This window comes from Phalangium opilio, unplaced genomic scaffold, assembly GCF_054372755.1.
Source record: "Phalangium opilio isolate 3A_F unplaced genomic scaffold, DU_Popi_V2 ptg000045l_1, whole genome shotgun sequence".
NCBI classification, from domain to species: domain Eukaryota; kingdom Metazoa; phylum Arthropoda; class Arachnida; order Opiliones; family Phalangiidae; genus Phalangium; species Phalangium opilio.
This window is the reverse complement of record NW_028324168.1, coordinates 5,690,602-5,709,651: the sequence shown is the minus strand read 5'-3', so window position 1 is coordinate 5,709,651 and position 19,050 is coordinate 5,690,602. Positions and strand designations below refer to the sequence as shown.

Sequence of the window (19,050 nt, the reverse complement as noted above, 5' to 3'; positions counted from 1 at the left end):
CCCTATAGTATAGTATAGTATGAGAAATAAAGAAATTAAAATGAAAACTTGACATGAGACCAAACGCCCGTAAAGGGGCAAAAATTTATGGTTTGGAAGGAGGACCCTTAAAAAAATGTTTTTTAGGGACTCTACAGCTATAGCCTTCCCCCTCTTTTTTTATAACTGCGCATGAGAAAAGAACTTCCGGAAACTTGAGAGTGAAATTGCCCGGATAAAAACTGCGCAAAGGCCTACAAGATGTTTCTTAACTTCTTAAGAAAGTTAGGCTTAACTGCAGCTCCATGCATGACGGACGAAACACAAATTTTTCTTGTAATTTTTCCCAGTTTTTATTCAAGAAATACGAGACAGAATCTAGAAAGAGTCAAAGGTCAAATAAATATTTAAAGATTATGTAAGAAAAATAGGCCTTTTGAGATAATGAATATTTTTGGTAAGCTCTAAGCCTAATTGAGAAATATATATATTTGTAAAATAGGCTTAGGTTTCATCTTCTCTTGAGTTTAATTTTCTCTTCAATCGGGACTAATATAACCAAAAGCCATTAACTTCCTTGTAATCAAAACTGAAAAGAGATATGGCTTTTCAAATTAGGCCCCTCCGAATCCAGAGAATCGTATTCGATGATTGGTCTATTATTGATTGATGTAGGATAAAATATCGGTCCATTTAGGTATTGATATTGCTAGCTCCGAATCCATCTAGCCATTTTCTGGAGTATATGCCTCGACCGTATACTAGTGGTATAAAGTAGCTAAGCCTAACCATAAACCCCAATGGAAAATAATCGAGAGACGCGATTTTGATGGAAGACTGTACGAGACATTTCTGGCCCCCGAAGCTGACCATAGATCACCGGAAACGGAAGTGCCCAAAGGAACGATGCGGGTGGGGTTGGGGTTGGGGGAAGACAAGGAGCTGGCCCCCATGTTAGTAGGAAAAGAATTTGAGGGACATTTTGGGGGGAAATGTTATATGACATAACTTGCTGGCGTTTTTTTTTTGCCCTCTCAAACCATCCCACACAATTACAAGTAGATAAAATTGAAGTAAAAACGTGTATGTAAGATCTTTGGAGTTTTTGACACGAGAAAAATCACGTGTTTTTAAAATTTTTAATTTCAAATTAGGCTTAAGATCTATTGCGTTGTTCAATGATTTATAATTAAGGAAAGTAGTTTAGCTTGTTGGTGTTCGAAGGTCAGCCTTTTCCTAAGGTTTTCTAGCAGGCAACGCTAAGGAAAAAAATTACGTTCGCGTGTGTTTTTTCTTATGTCCAGTACTACTAATTCTTCACTCAATGCTTTCCAGCGTTGGTAGCCAGTCTTGTCTATTGCTTATAGTATAGAGCGTGGAAGTTTTTTCCCGCGCAACCTTTGTCCATCCATGTAGGAACTCTTAACAAAGAGATTGGTATGATTACTAACTTTGCGTTTAACTTACTTCTTTGATCTTATACAGCAAAGAACGTTCTATCTTAAGAAGATACTAATATTGATTGTTGCTGCTCGTTTTCTAGAAATCTTTGAGGAATGTGTGGACGGATTTATGGATTTTTTCGTCTGCTTCTTTGCGAAAAACCTATGGATTACACTGGTGTATCAATCCTCGTGTTAACTGACAGAACTTGACCGATGTTATGGACAAATCTACAATCAAACGTTTTTGTGTCTGGGAAACTACGTTAGCTACATTTCTTCAAAATTGGTGAGTGTAACGATTTTGGATAGGTGATGGTTTCTTTTTTATAAATTTAAGATTGATTTAAGTAATTAAGATGGAGGGATAAACAAAACGAATAAAAATCTAGACCATAAAATACAACCTAAAGTCCCCCCCTAAAATAGCGCCACCTTGATAGATAAAAGGAAGCAATATTTAAACTTTGAAGTGTAAAAACGTCTAGTGCGCTGCAGTGTTTTCCAATAAGTTTCTTAAACCCTTCACGTTTTCCAAAAATCATGTATTTATAACCTCTGATATCGGCTGAACCTTTTTATGTTCTGATACGCGATTGTACAGTACAACCTTACGGGGCAGAGGTGTACGTACCGTCCATAAAAAGGATAGAGAGAGAGGAGGGAAGAGTCTAGTAGGAGCAAATGCGTGTCTGTGACGAGAAAATAGTCTTATTTTGGCAAGGGGTAATAAGGAGTTTGAAATGGGACGCGTTAGAAAGACAGTAAACGAGGGGTGGGGACCTTACTCGGGATCTCCGTGCAACTCCCGCGCTGTGCGTGATCGGCCAAGATTCTCTTGGGAGCAAACACGTCGCCAAAAGACACAGAGAGAGACGCTTGGTTCGCGCCAAACCCAGGCATGGGACCCTTTACACAACCTTTATTCCCTGTACTATAGTGCCAGAGTTGTTAGAAAACCCCAACCAACCTTAGAGAGAGAGAGAGAGAAAGATTTTTTTCTCTTCCTTCCTTTCTCTCTTCTCTCTTCCGTATACGTCCGTCGAGGTTCTAGGTCTCTTTTTCTTTTTATCTTTCGATACCAGCGGGGTCACACGCAACTTTATCGGGGGTGGAGATTCCAACGTCAATTGAGACGTCTCTCTCGCTTTACCCCTTCCCATCCCCCACTGACAAACCCTCTTTTCCGTAGCCCGATTTTTACTCAGTCTTTACTAGGCGAGAACATTTTTCCAGATAGGGACGGTATATTCGCACCGTTTTCGTGAAACAAGTTGGGTTTAACTGGGGTTTAATTCGTCCCTGTAATTAGTAAGTCTGGGAGATAATAGCCCCCTCCCCCCAATTGTGTTTAGGTAAGATTGGGTAAGGCTTAGGTTTAGTCTAGGTCGCTTTAGGGTTAGGGTTAGTCTGGGTTTCGTTACTGTTAGGCTCGGGTTTAGTCTAGGTTTCGTTAGGGTTAGGCTTCGGTTTAGTCTAGGTTTCGTTACTGTTAGGCTCGGGTTTAGTCTAGGTTTCGTTACTGTTAGGCTCGGGTTTAGTCTAGGTTTCGTTAGGGTTAGGCTTCGGTTTAGTCTAGGTTTCGTTATTGTTAGGCTCGGGTGTAGTCTAGGTTTCGTTAGGGTTAGGCTCGGGTTTAGTCTAGGTTTCGTTAGGGTTAGGCTCGGGTTTAGTCTAGGTTTCGTTAGGATTAGGCTCGGGTTTAGTCTAGGTTTCGTTACTGCTAGGCTCGGGTTTAGTCTAGGTTTCGTTAGAGTTAGGCTCAGGGTTAGGCTCAGGTTTAGTCTGGGTTGCGTTAGGGTTAGGTTTAGTCTAGGTTCGGCCGTCTGCAATAACTAAGTACTCGCATTTCACGTTTCTGCACGATGACATCTTTATCATTTGTTACCACCAACTTCAGCTGATTGCGGCCCAAACTAATAAGTTTCGAAACCTTTACTCTTAAAGGGTTTAAAAACAAAGGATAGTATATCCTCAGTTCCACCTTCTTTCCACTAAAACCCCAGTTACTAAATGGGGTCTTCGCGAGTCTCTCCACGGCCGTATGACAAGGAAAAATTTCAAACTTTTCTCTTTACGTACTATACCATACCATTCTATAGGCAAAGGCTTAGCTAACTCTTTTTTTTTTATTCTTGGCGAATCGCGTGATACGGTTATACGAATTTAAACGATTTTTGTGTATTCAGAAAGTTCCACGAGGACAAACTAGAGGTGGTTCGTTCTATTATAAGTTCATAAGATATATTCCATCCATAAGTTTGTCACTGGTAACTTAGAAGCTGGATCTTGTCATGAAGTGAGAGAGGTAGGTCATAGATTCAGGGTAAAGCGGCGACGCCTGGTGAGGCGCTATCAAAGGCTTAGTACAGACTAAATAGGTATAGATGGAAGTCCTGAAAAAGTAACCAAGTGTAGACAATCAATTCTCGCTTGTCGTTCTCCCTTGAACTAGCTCGAGCTGTAATTAAGTCTCTAGCATTATGAACTTGTATGGTTAGTGTCATACTTATGGAACATATCACTTATAAACTTATGGTTCTATTTATACAACCGAAACTTTTTAGTTATCGAAAATCTAGTAGACCACTTACACATAGAGAGTAGAACTTTTGTCTCTCGATCGTTCGAGTGTTGTGTTTTGTTTAAGTATATACGAGAGAAGAGATACTTGCCAGTAATTGGAGTTTCTTCTGTCCCTTTTAGTTCTTAAGAGAAACAAAATGATATTTATGGGATGTACGCCAGACAGAAAGATATATATAGTTCTGAAAGAAAAGTGACTCGACTTCCATTTTAGGGGTTCTTTTTTTGGTTTTGTTTTAGTTAGGTACTTTTAACTGTAGTGTACTTGAATTAAGAATACATTGGGATGAATTTTAAAATTGAAATAAGTGGGAGGTAAAATATACAGGAAAATTAATTTTGTAAATAATTTATGGAGGTGAAAGATAAGGTTTACTTACCTATAAACGAAAACTGAGATACTAACCAAACATAATAATAATACAATCGTCAAAACAATGTTTTTTATTAGTTATTTAAAATTACATTTACTATTACACGTCTAGGTTTTTTTTAATATACTTCATGAACTATAATTCCGCGAAAATTTTAATTAAGTACCATTATGCAATTACGTACATTGATTATCTCGAGGGGTTATTTTTTCCCCCTTAATTATCATCTTTTCTTAATTACTGATTTGAGCTAAATGCCGAGCGATATAATTAATACATTATTAATTTATAATACATAGAAGTTGACGGTAAAAATAGCCAAAAATTATAATTCGAAATTATTATACAATTTTAATATTGTCGATAAATTTACATTTTATATTAATTTATTTACATAATTCACAAATCCTTTTTTCTTTGTTAAATTTAATTTTAGTTATTTTTTTTAAGGCATAGTTCCAAAAATTACTGGGGGCCTAAAAATTCGTATTTATTTATTTGTTTGTTTATTTACTTATTTAGGGGAGGAATTTCCCTGTAAATCCTTATGCTCAGTGGAGGGGTCCATGTTGTTTCTTTTTTTTAATTTAAACCATTACGAAGGCACTATTATAGATATAGCTTAATTATCCCCAAGTTTTGGTTAATTATTATATTAAATAAATATATGAAAAATAATTTGCTGATAAAATCAATTAATTGATATACAGGGTATTCAAAATTGATTTCCCGTAAAACCCTCTGTACTTACCCATTTTGAAATACCCTGTATTCTTTTTAGAGAAAAGAAATCTAAATGTTCAGGATCTGAACCTTATAAAACTTAAATCGTACGTTTTACATTTGATGAACAAACATCGCTAAAGGCGTATTGAAGCTCTTAAAATATATTTCCAAAGCAAATACCAAATACCTTAGCTTTTAAACCTATCTTTAGGGTTTAGGTAATGTTCAAGGGATTTCATAGTAACATAAAAGCAACCAATAGAAATAGAGACAAGATTGGCAATACATTTTCATCTGTTTTACTTAATATAGTCAGTCAGTTGGTCCAGAAATCTTTTTAAGTCTATACAAATCTACGTCGCTATCATGATGATATCCCGGTTCATGTCCAAGGCTTAGATCACGTACCTACATTACCTTAAAAAGATGTTCTTCTATCTTTTATTCTTAGTTTTTTTAAGAATAAACGAGGCTGTCTTTTATATATTTCTCCATTTTTCTTCAAATGCACCTTTTTTTTACCCCTTAAACCTTTGCATCGCGAGGTATAAGAACTTGAGAGTATACTACTGTCTTTCCGTCCGTCTCGGTTACACACACAACGATTCAACTGTTACCATTCATGAGCGACGTGGTCGTTGTAGAACTATATATGTAAGTGAACCACAAAGCAAATACTACAGTCAGGACGTTGGGAGATTTGCACAACGTCCGCCAACAGATATCTGGTCCTTTTTTTTAACCCAGGATAGAGTATACATAGAAAGAGAAAAGTTGATGGGGTTTTAGATTAAGTGGTATCATGAATTTCGTTCATTTCTCTCTTGAAAATCATCAAAAATGTATATTTATGAGGTATCTTGACCTTTAAGGTTAGTTAAATCATGGATATGTATAAATACTGACTTATTATGTGTTCCCATCTCACAAGGCATTTAGCTTAGGAGCCCTGTCAACGGAGAGAAAAATGACTTCCAACCCCCCCCCCCCAACCAACCTTGTGAGTGTGAGAAATTTGTATTTTTTCTCTCTGCGCATGGGCGAAATTTCAAACCCACCAATCAGGAGTCTCCTGAGAGATATAGTTCCTTTCCCCACGTGACTTAGCTATTTCCCCCCTCGATTTACAGCCGTCGCACATACGCTTGTTTAAGGAGCTTTTTGGTCTAGTTTGGAATCCATGATACTTTGGTATTTCTACATTTCCATGGTTAAACCTGGAGCAGTTAAACATTATTTGAAGAATGTATTGCATTCATTCTTGATTCTTATACGCTTGCAAATAGGTTTTAGCCTTTAGGGTTGAATTTGAAATTTTTTCCTTTTGACCCAAGTAGTTTTTATTCGGATTCAACTTCAATCACAGTAAAGCGCTGAGTGATGGGCCAGTTTCTCTTTATTTTGGGGGAGTTTTTGTAATGTAAACTAAATCATTGCTGATTTTAAAGTGTAATTTTATAGGCTAAATATATTCTAAAACGTAGAAATTCAAATTAAGAGCATTAACTTGATTTATTTGTCAAGCTTGTATTGTCAATGTATCAGATCTGACCTTTCATGACCTGTTGTGACCTCTAAGGAAAGTAATTATTCAAAACAGGGCTTTGTTTGTTCCTTGTTTGAACGTTCGCTCTACCTAAAATTATATAAGATGATCTTGAGTAACCTTTAACCTTGTTAAAATGACCCTATATACAAAACCACGCGCCAGACACTTTTCTTTTTGGTACAAATTCCAATTCCCCAGATTAGCTCGTAACAAATGACACCCAATAAGATTTGCCGCTCTGTCTGTAAGGCAAAAATGCTGTCTACAACGCGACAAACCCCAAAATAGGGTACCAAAATAGGCCATCCTTTAAAACTATATAGAATCAAACGAAACAGAGACGCCGCGTAAAGAGTCATTGGTCCCAAGAAAGCTAACCTTCTTCAATCTCAAGACACAAAAGCTGGATCTGGGGGAAGTCCCCTTGGAAATTCAATTTGGACAATATCAACCGTGTTCGCATCAGACGGGGGTTTGGAAAAACTTCAAATACAATCGAATTAAGTTCAGCAGATTGCTCAATAATAGCCCTAGTCCGAACACTGGAATTCTGAATTACTTTGTCATTGTTTCAATACGAAGGGCGGGAAAGAAGAAAAAAAAAAAAGCGCGCGTTGGTCTTTGACTGACGTCGATTTAGAGGAGTTGGAGCCCCAAGAAGAACCCTCTTCTCATTTTGTACGATCGTCCATGGATATTAGAAACCTACTTATAAACCTAGCTCATCGAAAGAGGTTCTATTTTTGAAGAAGCGGACGTTAATGGTCTGAAAATTAACAGATTAGGCTTAGCGATAAAAATAAAACAATTTTTTTTATTTTGAAGAAGCAGACGACAGAGAACTACAAATTTACCCAGATTAGGCTTAGGAAATAATTAATTAAATCTATTTTGAAGAAGCAGACGACAGAGTCCTGCAAATTTACCCAGATTAGGCTTAGCAAATAAATAAATAAATTTATTTTGAAGAAGCAGATGGCAGAGTCCTGCAAATTTACCCAGATTAGGCTTGGGAAATAAATAAATAAATTTATTTTGAAGAAGGAAGACGACATATGCCTGCAATGTCTGAATCAAATGATGTTTATAATATCTATGAACTATCTACCCTACAGGAAAGCCCATTTGCCCTTACGTTATCGGGGAGGTCTCCTTCATTGAAATATATAAGAGGAAGATGGGACCATTCTATCCATTTCAATCCAAAACCCGACCTAATCTTCACGTTCAACCATTTTCTCTCTTTCTCGGCGACTTTTTAGAAATTTTACTTTTCTCTCCGATGCAAAAAGCTAAAGTGATATAAAATCCCCTCCTCTTTTTTGTAAGGGTGAATATACAATTTAAACTAAACGTTCACTTACTGAGAAACAAAAAACTCGGAGCTCTACTAAGAATAGGGATTCAACTAAAAAAAAAAAAATGGTCGCACGCGCCACTTTTCCAGATTGCTAGAGGCCAAACAGAATGTGAATGCACAACTTAAGCCTTGTCTATATATTTTGTTTTAGTAAGAATGACTCTCTCTCTTTCTTTCAAACGGTGAAATTTTTGATGACACTGCATTCTTTAGGCCTACATTTTAAAAATAGGCCTAAAATATTTAGAATTACGATGCGGAAATTAGATTCGTTTAGATTCTTTTGAAATAATGTGAGAAGTACAGCTAAGCCTAATGCTAGGCTTTAAACACCAAGTCTTACCGATAACAAATGCTGTGTTCACGCCTTATTAAAAAAAAAGCCTACTTATTTAGAAAAAGGCCTAAAATATTTAGGATTAATATACGGAAATTAATTTGAAATACTAACAGACGAAGATAAGTCTAATGCTAAATTAAACACTAGGCCTATAAGCCATTTTAGGCTTAAGAAATTGAATTGCGTGGGCTTGATATTTTTTTCCTTTGGAAAAATATAAACGTATTTCATATTTTATTCAAATTAAGCTAAAAGCAAGAGAGAGAGAAAGAGAGATAAATCTTATTAAAATGAGATACTGAGCTATTAGTCATTTTAGTCCAAATTGCGACAAGAAATGTTAGTTTTGCTTAATTAATAAAGCCTCTTTAAAACCCAATTAGACGTGAGATCTTAATTCGCGCGCATTTAGCCGCGAGACGCGACGCGGTGAAATCTAGATCCCCTAAGATTTGGATTTCGACTCTCTTCCAGTTCCAGCATGCAGTTTTTCCCGCCAAAAAAGAGCTCCTCTCTCACTCTATAATGTTCCTTTTCCCGCTAATTAACTCAGCAAGCAAGGCCCTTTCTCTCTCTCTCGAGCTATCTTATTTCGCGCTAAAATTCTTAATAACTCTTTAATAAAAGAAAAAGACTAGGGCTAGTTTCATCTCTTCCCTAGCTGATGGAGATAATATTTGGAAGATCTCCATGATTTATTACATTCTGTATCGTTTTAATATTCAAGAAGAGACTCAACTGCTTTTAAATAGTTTAATTAGTTTTTTTTAATTGATGGTTATTACTGTAAAAATATTGCGTCTCTATTTCGTAGTATTTAATTAACCCTAAATTATTAGGCCTTTTCTTAAGAGGAAAAATTAGTCTACATTACTAAGCCTTTGACAGCGTCTTACCACCAGGCGTCGCTTTACCTCGAATGTATGACCTACATCACTTCATGACAAGCTCCAGTTTGTAATGCAAAACGCCTGGTAAACATCTCTCACTACAAAAACGGTTCAGTATCTCTTTCTTTCACTTCCTGTTACATCTATTTACTTTTCGTAATAGCTAGACGGTTGTCAAAATACCTAGATATTTTATCGCTTAACACGTAAGAGACATTTAGAATTATAAAACACCCTGTATATTAAGGGAATAAAATAAGCTCGTGGTAACAGCTTGTCTAGATAAATTCCTAAACTGATTTGGAAACCCTATATATACTCGTTTTACTTTTTTTATATTCAAACCAAGGCTTAACTGATGTTAAAGGCAAGCTAGCTCCGTGTTGGGTAATGGTATCACCCCTTTTCCCCTGCCAAACCATCCCTATTGACTTTACAAATTGTTTCCTTAACTCATTCGGACTTAATCTAAACGATTTTCCCGCCCACCACTAACTGATTTTCCCGCGCGTTTCCTAAATTAATTTCCGCCCTCTAGCTTTTCTAAAACGTTACTATACTACTATACAAGAGCGCGCCTAAAATACCATGACTCGGCCAATTCCTATCCTTCAGCTCGTGAATCCGATGCGCGAGATAAACAATTGAAAAGATCTTCCGTCTTTTTTATTTTATTTTATAAAAAAAAGAAGAGTATGTTTTCCGCTCTGAAAATCTTTTCAATTTCGATTCGTTTTTAGGGTTCAGGGTTCACTTGCTTGTTTCAACGTACAAGGTGAATATTTCATTAGGTTAGAGGGAGATTGTCGTAACGTGACGAATGCTATGGATGGGGAGGTTTTTTTCTTCAATAATTGATAAGCTTAATTAGACTTCGAGACAGAATTAAATATGGAATTTTGTAATTTCAATAAATCTACACTGGTTCAACTTATCCTATCCAAAGCCAACATTTATCAAGCCATGTTATTTCTACGAGCCTCTGTAGAAATATTTTACCCGCGGAGCATCGGTGTCCAGGGAGAAGCCAACTTTTAGGCTAAATGTTTAATAAAGAGATGCCAATTCCAGTACATATATAAATTTTGATTACCTTTTAAAACTTTGGCATTATCCCTTGGCCTTATTTTTATTGTAGCAGACGATGCCTATACTGTATACTTAATTTAAAGCTTTACAACTTAACCAAACGAAACAAACAAATACACGTTACTTTATTTATTATTTATCGCTTTCGAGTGCTATGCGAAAGCGAAGTCGGTAAATCACTGCACTCCCTTTGATCTATGCTTTTAAAACTGCGATGGAAACAGACATTACTAATACAGTTTTTACTTCAAAAGCACTATATACTGTTCTCTAAGTCTAATATTAGGCTTAACAACATTAAATCAAACAAATAAACCTTTTCCTGACCCAGTTTTCTAAAAATCCTCTTTATCCGTTAGTTAATGCACCTTTCCTCTGAGATTGCCGGAATCTGTTAAACGAATACAACCTACGGGTACTTGATTCTTGAAGAGCCGGGTACGGGAAAACTAGAGAAGTATTTATTTCCCCCAACCAAACCTTAACACTTTTCGTTAGAAAAGCTGTACGTAACAACCGAATCGAGTAACAGCATAAGTTTATTATATGTTCCTTCCGTAAGTGTGACACTTCCTATACAAGTTCTTAATGCTAGAGACTTACAGCTCGAGCTGGTTCGTGGGTGAACGACAAGCGAGAATTGATTGTCTACACTCGGTTTGTTTTGCAGGACTATTCCATCTTATTATTATTTAGTCTGTACTAAGCCTTTGATATGCAGCGCCTCACCAGGCGTCGTCACTTCACCTCGAATCTATGACCTACCTCATTCACTTCATGACAAGCTTCAGTTTCTAAGTTACCAGTGACAAACTTATGGAGGAACATATCTTATGAACTTATGGTGTAACAGCTAGGGGTCTTGGCCCTTGAATCTAGCTAGCGTCACTACATGCATGCTCCGTGAGAAAAGTAAAAGATCTCCGGTTCGATTATCTAGCTTGCTTCTCTTTTCTTGTTATTGAGTTTGTGCTATAGTCTTTTCTCTCTCTCTCCCACTCTCTCTTTCTCTCTCTCTCTTATCCCCTCCGTGTTCATTTCCCTTAGCGGAAACTGTCGTCATTTAGTAGGAAACGTTAAAACGTCGGGGGTTCTTCTCTATACATTACTTAACTTAAAAAGAGGGTTGAGGGTTTGAATATTTAAATTTAGAGATTCACTTTTCGCTTCCTGAACATGACAGGTTTGGTCAAGTATTAAGATTTTCTCCAACGTTAACGTTGTTTTTAAAATGGAATTGAGTTTGACTCTATGATAGGAGATTTATCCTTCCGGAAAAAGGACATCAACCAAGTACGCGTCTCTTGTTATTATGACTTAATTTTTGGTATTAAGTTTTGAAACCCACGTTTTGTTTTGTTTTAATATATACATATAGTTATATTTTTGTTGTCTAAGGGTTTGGTAAGAGGTGGTTCATGTTTTCTTAGTAATATTGTTGTATCTCTTTGGGGATATTTATTTATCTAACTAGTTGTAACGTTTCGCAGCACCACGTGATTTATTTTCAAAAAGTTGTTGATAAGGTTTTTTGGCGGGAAATCTCCGTTAGAAATTTATATTCTAGGCCTATCTCACGAGAATCTAATTAGAACTGTGCACTAATTAGAACTGTGCACTAATTACTTATTAAAAGATTCAACGCCTGTTTGAATTACGATAGTTAGGATTCTTAAAGATACTCTTTAAGTTTCAAAGCTCAACTTTCAAATTAATTATGAGATTCAACTAATTGTTGAATATCTCTCAAACTTTCCCATTAACAGTATAACGAAACTTGGCAAACGAATTGAACCTAGTTGTCTACATCCCTTTCTAAATTCTCAAAGCTCAATCTTTAATAGTTAAACTTTAATTAAAGAAAATCATTAAGCCTAATTCGGAAACGTTATCGTTTCGTAGCTTCCCTCCTATGGGATGATCAAAGCGGTCGAATAATTATAGGCCTAGGTTTAAATTTTTAAAACTTACCCCCGGAGAGACTAGATGCGGAATTATTATCTAGGACTCTTAATCCTGAGCTTTGTCTACTGGCACCGAGTACCGTTTCTTCGCTGCTCATACGTATGACTTTGGACAGGGCTGCCGTGCACTTTAACCTCATTTCGGCGTTCTTAAGATGCGTCTTTTTAACTTGAAACTTCAATCCAAGGACGGAGTACTCTAGACCTTCTTCGTCTTTTGTTACTGGATAGAGTACGATACTTTCCCTCTTGATCTGTGAAGGAATACAACGGAACTTATAGATTAGAACTGAACTACGACGAATTAATTATTCCCTTTGTTATGTCTTCTAGATTCTCTCCCTTTTCCCCTACTTTCCTTCTTCTTCAACTGATTCTGAGAGTTTATCTAAAGCGTAGTTACGCTTGACTGAGTAATTAAAATCTTTTCAATAAGACATCTAGAGCTGAGAGAATTAAGGACCTGAGAGAATAATTGTAAACAAAACCCTCTAGAAGTTCTTGAGAAAACTAAATTTCGATTGAATACTTTAGTATCTTCTAGGGAAGAGTTTCCCTGAATTCGATCCTTTTGTAGACCATTTTCAAGTCTAACCCTTGATCAATCTCATTAGCACATAAAGAAACAAAGCAACCCTGAGGTTTAATGGTAGGCCTAATTGGTAGCACTTGATACAAATTAGATACAAAAAAAAAATAGAAACAAATTGAAATATTCGTTAAGCCTTGTTTTAAAATTTCAAACATTTCGCACGCGCTGTAATTTAATCACGTGATCAATGAATAATTTTTTTAAGCCTTTGTTTTTGAAAATGAAAATTTCACGCGCGCTTTAACAAGAGTAGTAAGATGTCACGTGATTAATTAAAGAATAACTTCCTTAATTTTCGTTCAATTTCGACCTGATTTTGTTCATTTCGCAAAACCGTAATTAAGCTATATTCGTAACGATAACGTGGAACACAAACAAGTAATATGAAACTATTCCTTGAAGACTAAAAAAAAATGACAATGCGTCTTTTTCCACTCTTTGCAGATTGTCATTTGTCGTCGCTAGTACGTGTAGTCATAAAACCTTTTTCCTTTTTTTTTTTTGTAGAAAGCATTTTTTCCTTTCCTTATTTTTTGACTGGAGATTTCCTCTTTACGAGTTTTTCAGTCATAAACATTTCGGTTGGTTGAATATCAAAAAAAAAAAAAAAGGAAAAAAAAATTGCCTTTTGGAAAGATGGAAAAAATTTCAAGAAGAGATTTTTGGTATAAGATGATATTTTGCGTTACACAACGCCGACCCTATGTCTAAGATGAATTATTTTTTTTTTGCTATAGCCTGTCCTCAACTGTCTTTTATGATGGTAATGAATATAGCGATAAATTTTGCCTCAATATAATAATTTCCCCCCAAAATTTGAAAAGATACTTAGCCAACCCAAGGCTTAGCGGCGTCGAGTGAGTACTGTATCAATCGCGATATTTTAGGGTTAACAATCATAAAGCCGGGTATATCACTTACTTCTTGATCGTTAATGAACCATTTTAACTCAGCGGCGTTGAGGGATTTTGGTGACGTACAATTGACGTCGACAATATCTCCGATGTTATACCACATTGAACCACCGGTTATGATTGGACCTTCCTCGTCTAATGAAATTATGGGATAGATTTTAATATAATCGAATTTTAGGTATATAGTTTCGCATCGCGCCTCGTAATTAGGCCTAAATTTTAGGTCTATTTTATAGGGGCGGGCGTTAGGACAATGTAACGTGCAGGTAGGTATCCAATACCTGAATTAACTCCACTCGGCGCTGTACCACCAATAACTAGTTCGTCACTCGTTTTGGAGTAAACCTGCGAAATGGCGGCTAAACATTGAACTTTTAATGTACCAGCCCATAAATAAGACGGTTCCACCAGTAATTGTAGTCCAATTTTAGACGTTAATAATCCGTTAGAATGTCTAATTGGTTGATGTTGATTCTGGTAGTTTTTGGGTGCCTGTGAATAATTTTAATAAGTTTGTTAATTTTTGAAATTCACCTATGGGACTCTATAGGGAGTGTTTGTTTACGAGGGAAAGGGGTAAAGAGGGGGATATTGACCATTCCATAAATTCCTTGCAGAGAAAACCAACCCATAAGCGGATGGTCGCCCTCTTGGGTTATATCTCTGGCGCCATTACACGCTATGGTGGCTAGCCGGGTCGCACTACCTCCCGCTAGCCATGCTTCTTGGCGCCAGGGAAATAACCCAAGAAGGGCCACACCTCCCCCGTCCCTGTGGTGTGCAGTTTGTTTCTCATCTGGAATTAATGAAGTAGTCCATTTGTGGAGAAATTATGACTTTAAAAAAATTAGAGGGGGGTAAACTTTGTTTAGTTTTTGTTGCCGCTTATAGTCTAGAACCCACCTCCCTACCATTAATATACCACCGCAGAGACGGCGCTGGTTTAGCGGGACCGGAAGTACACGTTAAGTTTAGTTCGTCTCCAATTTCGTATTGTCGACTGATACCGTGTATTTGAGGGTCTTCTGGTGGGATCACTGGAATTGAAAAAATAAAAAAAAACGTAGTTGTTTTCAAGGTGTTCCAAAAGGGAGGAGGGTACTTATAGGATCGAAGTAAAGTTTGAGTTTTATGGACCGCTTTGAGTCGAAAATATATGACACAGATGACCCCTTAAATTTTAATCAAGAAACTAAAAGACAATGATTTCTAATTTAATTAAGGGGTTATCCCTAAAACACTCTAATCCAATCCTAACTCGAAAACAGTAATATTGTTGATAGAAACATGGCTCCAATTGACATATTAATATTTTATACGCTAACCTATAGAGCTACCTCAGAAGTCTTAGTGTGACGTCACACGTGATATTTTCCCATAGAACTAAAGCGGTACCAATCATGGCCGCCCACTGAAAAAGCTAACCCCCTAGACAATGACGTCAAAACTGAGATAGCTCTAATTCGATTAAAAAAGGAAAAAATATAGCCCTTAGTATCCCTTTAATTTCAAACTTTATTATTTATTTGATAATAATTATCATGGAATAGGTATAACATTTTTCAGTATTCATGCTGGAATTGTTTTGATTCCATCGAATATTCAATAAAAAATTTCTTTGTGACGTATAACTTCAAAACTACGTCACTTTCCCCCCTTCCCCCTGCATCCTCTTATCGACACTTCTTATACAATATATATTGATAGATTTATACCAATTCTTCCTTGGCTTTTATGGAATTGTTGGAAAATCGTTTTGCTTTTTATTCGAATGTATATAAAGTGCTTTTTATATCGTTTGACGTGTAAAAGCCGAAACTTCTCAACGATAGTCCCCTACTATACCCTCTATAACCCTTCCTCTAACCCTATAGTCAACCCTCAATCCAAAAAAACCTTTTAAACGTAAAGGTTTTGCCCAAGAAAAAGAAAAAAAATTCAAAAACCTTTTCCTATATTTGTTTCTACCTTTCCCAACGCGACTACAACATCTAAGCGATGTATTTTAGTATCTTTTAAGATTGCTACTGAATATATGAAAGTGGAATTGTCGTTGAGGCTTAGACAGACATACTAAAGAAAAGAAGAAAAGAAACCCCCCACCCTCTTTGAATACAATAGCTAAACCAAAAGAAAGTTATGGAGAAAAAAAAAACGAAAAGAAAATACACATTCGAAATAACCAGCTTCGAAATTTACTAAATCGAAATTATCAATGTGTCCCTTAAATTCAATTTAAAAAAGTTGTGTTGGTTGAAACATCTGGTTTTTAAGTATGTTTACAACAGAGATGTTTTAGATTTAGGCAGTGTGCAAACAAGTGTTGCACACATCAGTCATTTGTGACGTGTGCAATTCAACCGCTATCTGCAAACTGTCTGAAAAGCTTAGTAGAATTCTGGGTCGGTTCAGTAATTATCATTCAGTTCCAAACCTGAATGGTGCATGAGATGCTCTAATAACAAATTACTGCAGCGCATTCAGTTAAAGTTAAGAAACTTGAGGTCCCAGTAAGATGCCTTCCGACTAATATATTTTTTCTTGCTTCTTAAACATTCAAACCAATGGTTTGAAAAGGTTTTTCTCGAGTTTTATACGACACCCCCAAGCGTGTGCCCTTCGCTATCTAAACAGTTGAAAATTTAAAATTTAAATGATATTCTGCACGGTTAATCGCTTCGTAGTCTCGCCTTTCAATGTGCCCAATTTTTTTTGTCCCTTTTGAAGAAAAAAGAGAAATATTTGTTTCTTACCGTAAACTCTTAGATCCTTTTCCGATTTAAAAGTCCGAAATGATGGTGCGTCCGCCGATACTTCGCAAGCGTAAGTTCCTTCCGTGTTTAGGTCAGTCGTGGTCAAGTAGACGTGAGTTAAATTGGATAAAGAAAGCTATAAAGATAGACAGAAGAAAGATGTTGTTAAGCCTAATTTGAAATTGAAACTTAAAAGCGTGCGTGATTGTTTTTTTCCCCGGCAAATTCTCAAATACTCAGCACGTGTTACTGTTAAGCCTAATTTAAAATTGAAACTTTAATAGTGCGCGTGATTTTTCTCCCGCCATTTATCTCAAATACTGGTACGTGTGAATACAAAAATTTAACAAGTTCGCGCCATTTTTCTCAAGGCATAATTGAAAGATCTTATGTCTGGGTCGTTGCACGTTTTCGTGAACTTTGAATCTTTTAGGAAAATTATCAGACTTTTCCGCATAACACAAACACAACGAGGTCGTCTAATCTTCTAAAAACATTAGGCCTAAACTTCCCATGCAGAAACTTACGAAACTTTTACTAAATATATATAATCCCCTTTATCGTTGGCTTCAAGATGGCGCCGGACCGTCTGGTTCTTGGGGTATAACAGCGTAACCTCATTCTGGCAATTACTTAACAGGCCCTCATTTAAAATTATCCTCTCACATATTCTTACCCCAAAATAAGCGGAGCTCATACGCAGCAGTAAACCCTGTTAAAAATATAAACAGAGAGTCTTGTTTCCTGGCAAAACAAAGGCTTAAGTAAGAGATAAAACACAGCGAGAGGAATGCCAAACTTTACAAGATATAAACATAATAAAACTTGCACGCGTGTATTGTATGTACATGATACGTAGTTAGATAGGTGTTTATATCTATGTACACCGAACAAAAACATCCTGAACAAATACGCAAAACTATAAATAGAGATGTCTTGTACGTCTTAACATAACAAAACTTGAAATAAGTACCAACTAAGTGCCGTATACTCGGTCTTCAAGTACCTTACTAAAAGGCCGTTCCAAGTTAGGACGGTTCTAGGCTAGGACAATAGTAATAAGAACAAAAACCACACCAAAAGGACTGTAGTGATGGTGGTCTTTATCGCGGGAGAATTCTTTTTATCTTATTGATATATGGAAACATTCTAAGCCTTGGTCCCAAAATACTGGCTGGGGAAACGTGTTCTAACTCTAAGAGAAAAGGTTCTTTAATGCAAGTTTCGTTTGTAGCATTTATATAGGGTGTTAGAACTTCGGGACTCTCTTAGAAATGGGCATTTTCTAGCTGCGAGCAATTATCCTAAGCAGACTTTGATATATGGCGTAAACGGTAAAAATAGAAATTCAGGATCTACTCTTCCGAAAGTCTTGTCGGCTGCTGAAGTTTTAGAATCTTTAGAACCTTTTTGCTTGTGGCTTTGAAACTTTTACGAATCTTATAGAGAGTGAGAGTGGTGCATGCTTGGACTTAATTGAATTCTAGAGGCGCCACTTTTCAATAAACTTGTAAACTAGACTGTAATTAAAACTAAGGGATGAAGACGATGTTCACAGTGGACAATTCACGAATAGATTTTAGTTTTATCAAGAATACGTAAAGGAAAAGTTCAGGGATATTTTAAACGAAAGGCCTCTTGTAGAAGATATCGAAATCAATGATAAAAAGAAATTAAACTTTTATTAAATGCGATTAATGTTCAATTAATTGAAAATAAAAATTTATGAGTACTGCAGCGCCATTTTTGTGTCACGTGAAAAATTCGTACACACGCTGTGATAGGCTCAAATGGCTAGCGAACAGGAAAGCTTGATTTCTCTGAAGCAGACGAAGCTATTGGATTATTGCGTTCTACGTTCAGGAAGGGTATTTTTCACGGAGATTTTAAAGTAATTCATGATGGAGTTTAAGGGTTAGGAAATGGAAGAGTATTGTCTACAGCTCTGAAACTCGACACATACAATGTAACTTTCCTTTGTTTTACAGTCTCTAGGTCATTTGGGATTTTTAACATGAAAAACTAGTCTTTTTATTGTTTCTTATTTTATTTTCTCAAACTGAGAGTAATTATTTTAAAATCTTAGGTCTGAGATGCATTTTAACTTTTTGGGAAGTCGTTTGTACTTCGTTCGTGTTAGGCCTAGTTTTAATTTTATATAGGCGTGAATTTTGCGAGAGATGTTTATTAGAATATTTTAGAGGCCATCGTACGTACGTGCGAGGATGAAATGTTGTTAAATTAAGCCTAAAATTATATTTCTAAAGTTTAAAGTTTCCCTTAGTTTGCCCAAATTAAGAAATTAGGTATATGGAAAAGTTGGGTTAAACAAGTTTGAAAATTAGGCTTAACAAGATCAAAATAAGGCTTTAAAATGTCAGAAACAGACTTTCCAAAAATTTAATTTAACTAGGCTTAACAAAAATGGAAAATAGAGTTTACAAACTGTTACGTCACGCCGCTTTTTCGCCAACTAGCAAAAAACCTTACGA

General features: G+C 36.2%; 1 protein-coding gene across 1 annotated transcript in view; it reads right to left on the bottom strand.

Annotated features, from left to right (window-relative positions):
- Positions 1–4,436: 4,436 nt before the first annotated feature.
- The window catches only part of LOC149677051 (uncharacterized), a 48,429-nt gene continuing 33,815 nt past the window's right edge, over positions 4,437–19,050 (bottom strand). The window contains exons 3-8 of the mRNA XM_089838026.1: positions 16,559–16,694; positions 14,709–14,842; positions 14,087–14,297; positions 13,813–13,940; positions 12,307–12,553; positions 4,437–5,838 (exon numbers count right to left, since the gene is read on the bottom strand). Of these exons, the coding sequence (XP_089694152.1) occupies positions 5,714–5,838; positions 12,307–12,553; positions 13,813–13,940; positions 14,087–14,297; positions 14,709–14,842; positions 16,559–16,694 (981 nt within the window). The 3' untranslated portion in view covers positions 4,437–5,713. The remainder of the gene's footprint in view (positions 5,839–12,306; positions 12,554–13,812; positions 13,941–14,086; positions 14,298–14,708; positions 14,843–16,558; positions 16,695–19,050) is intronic.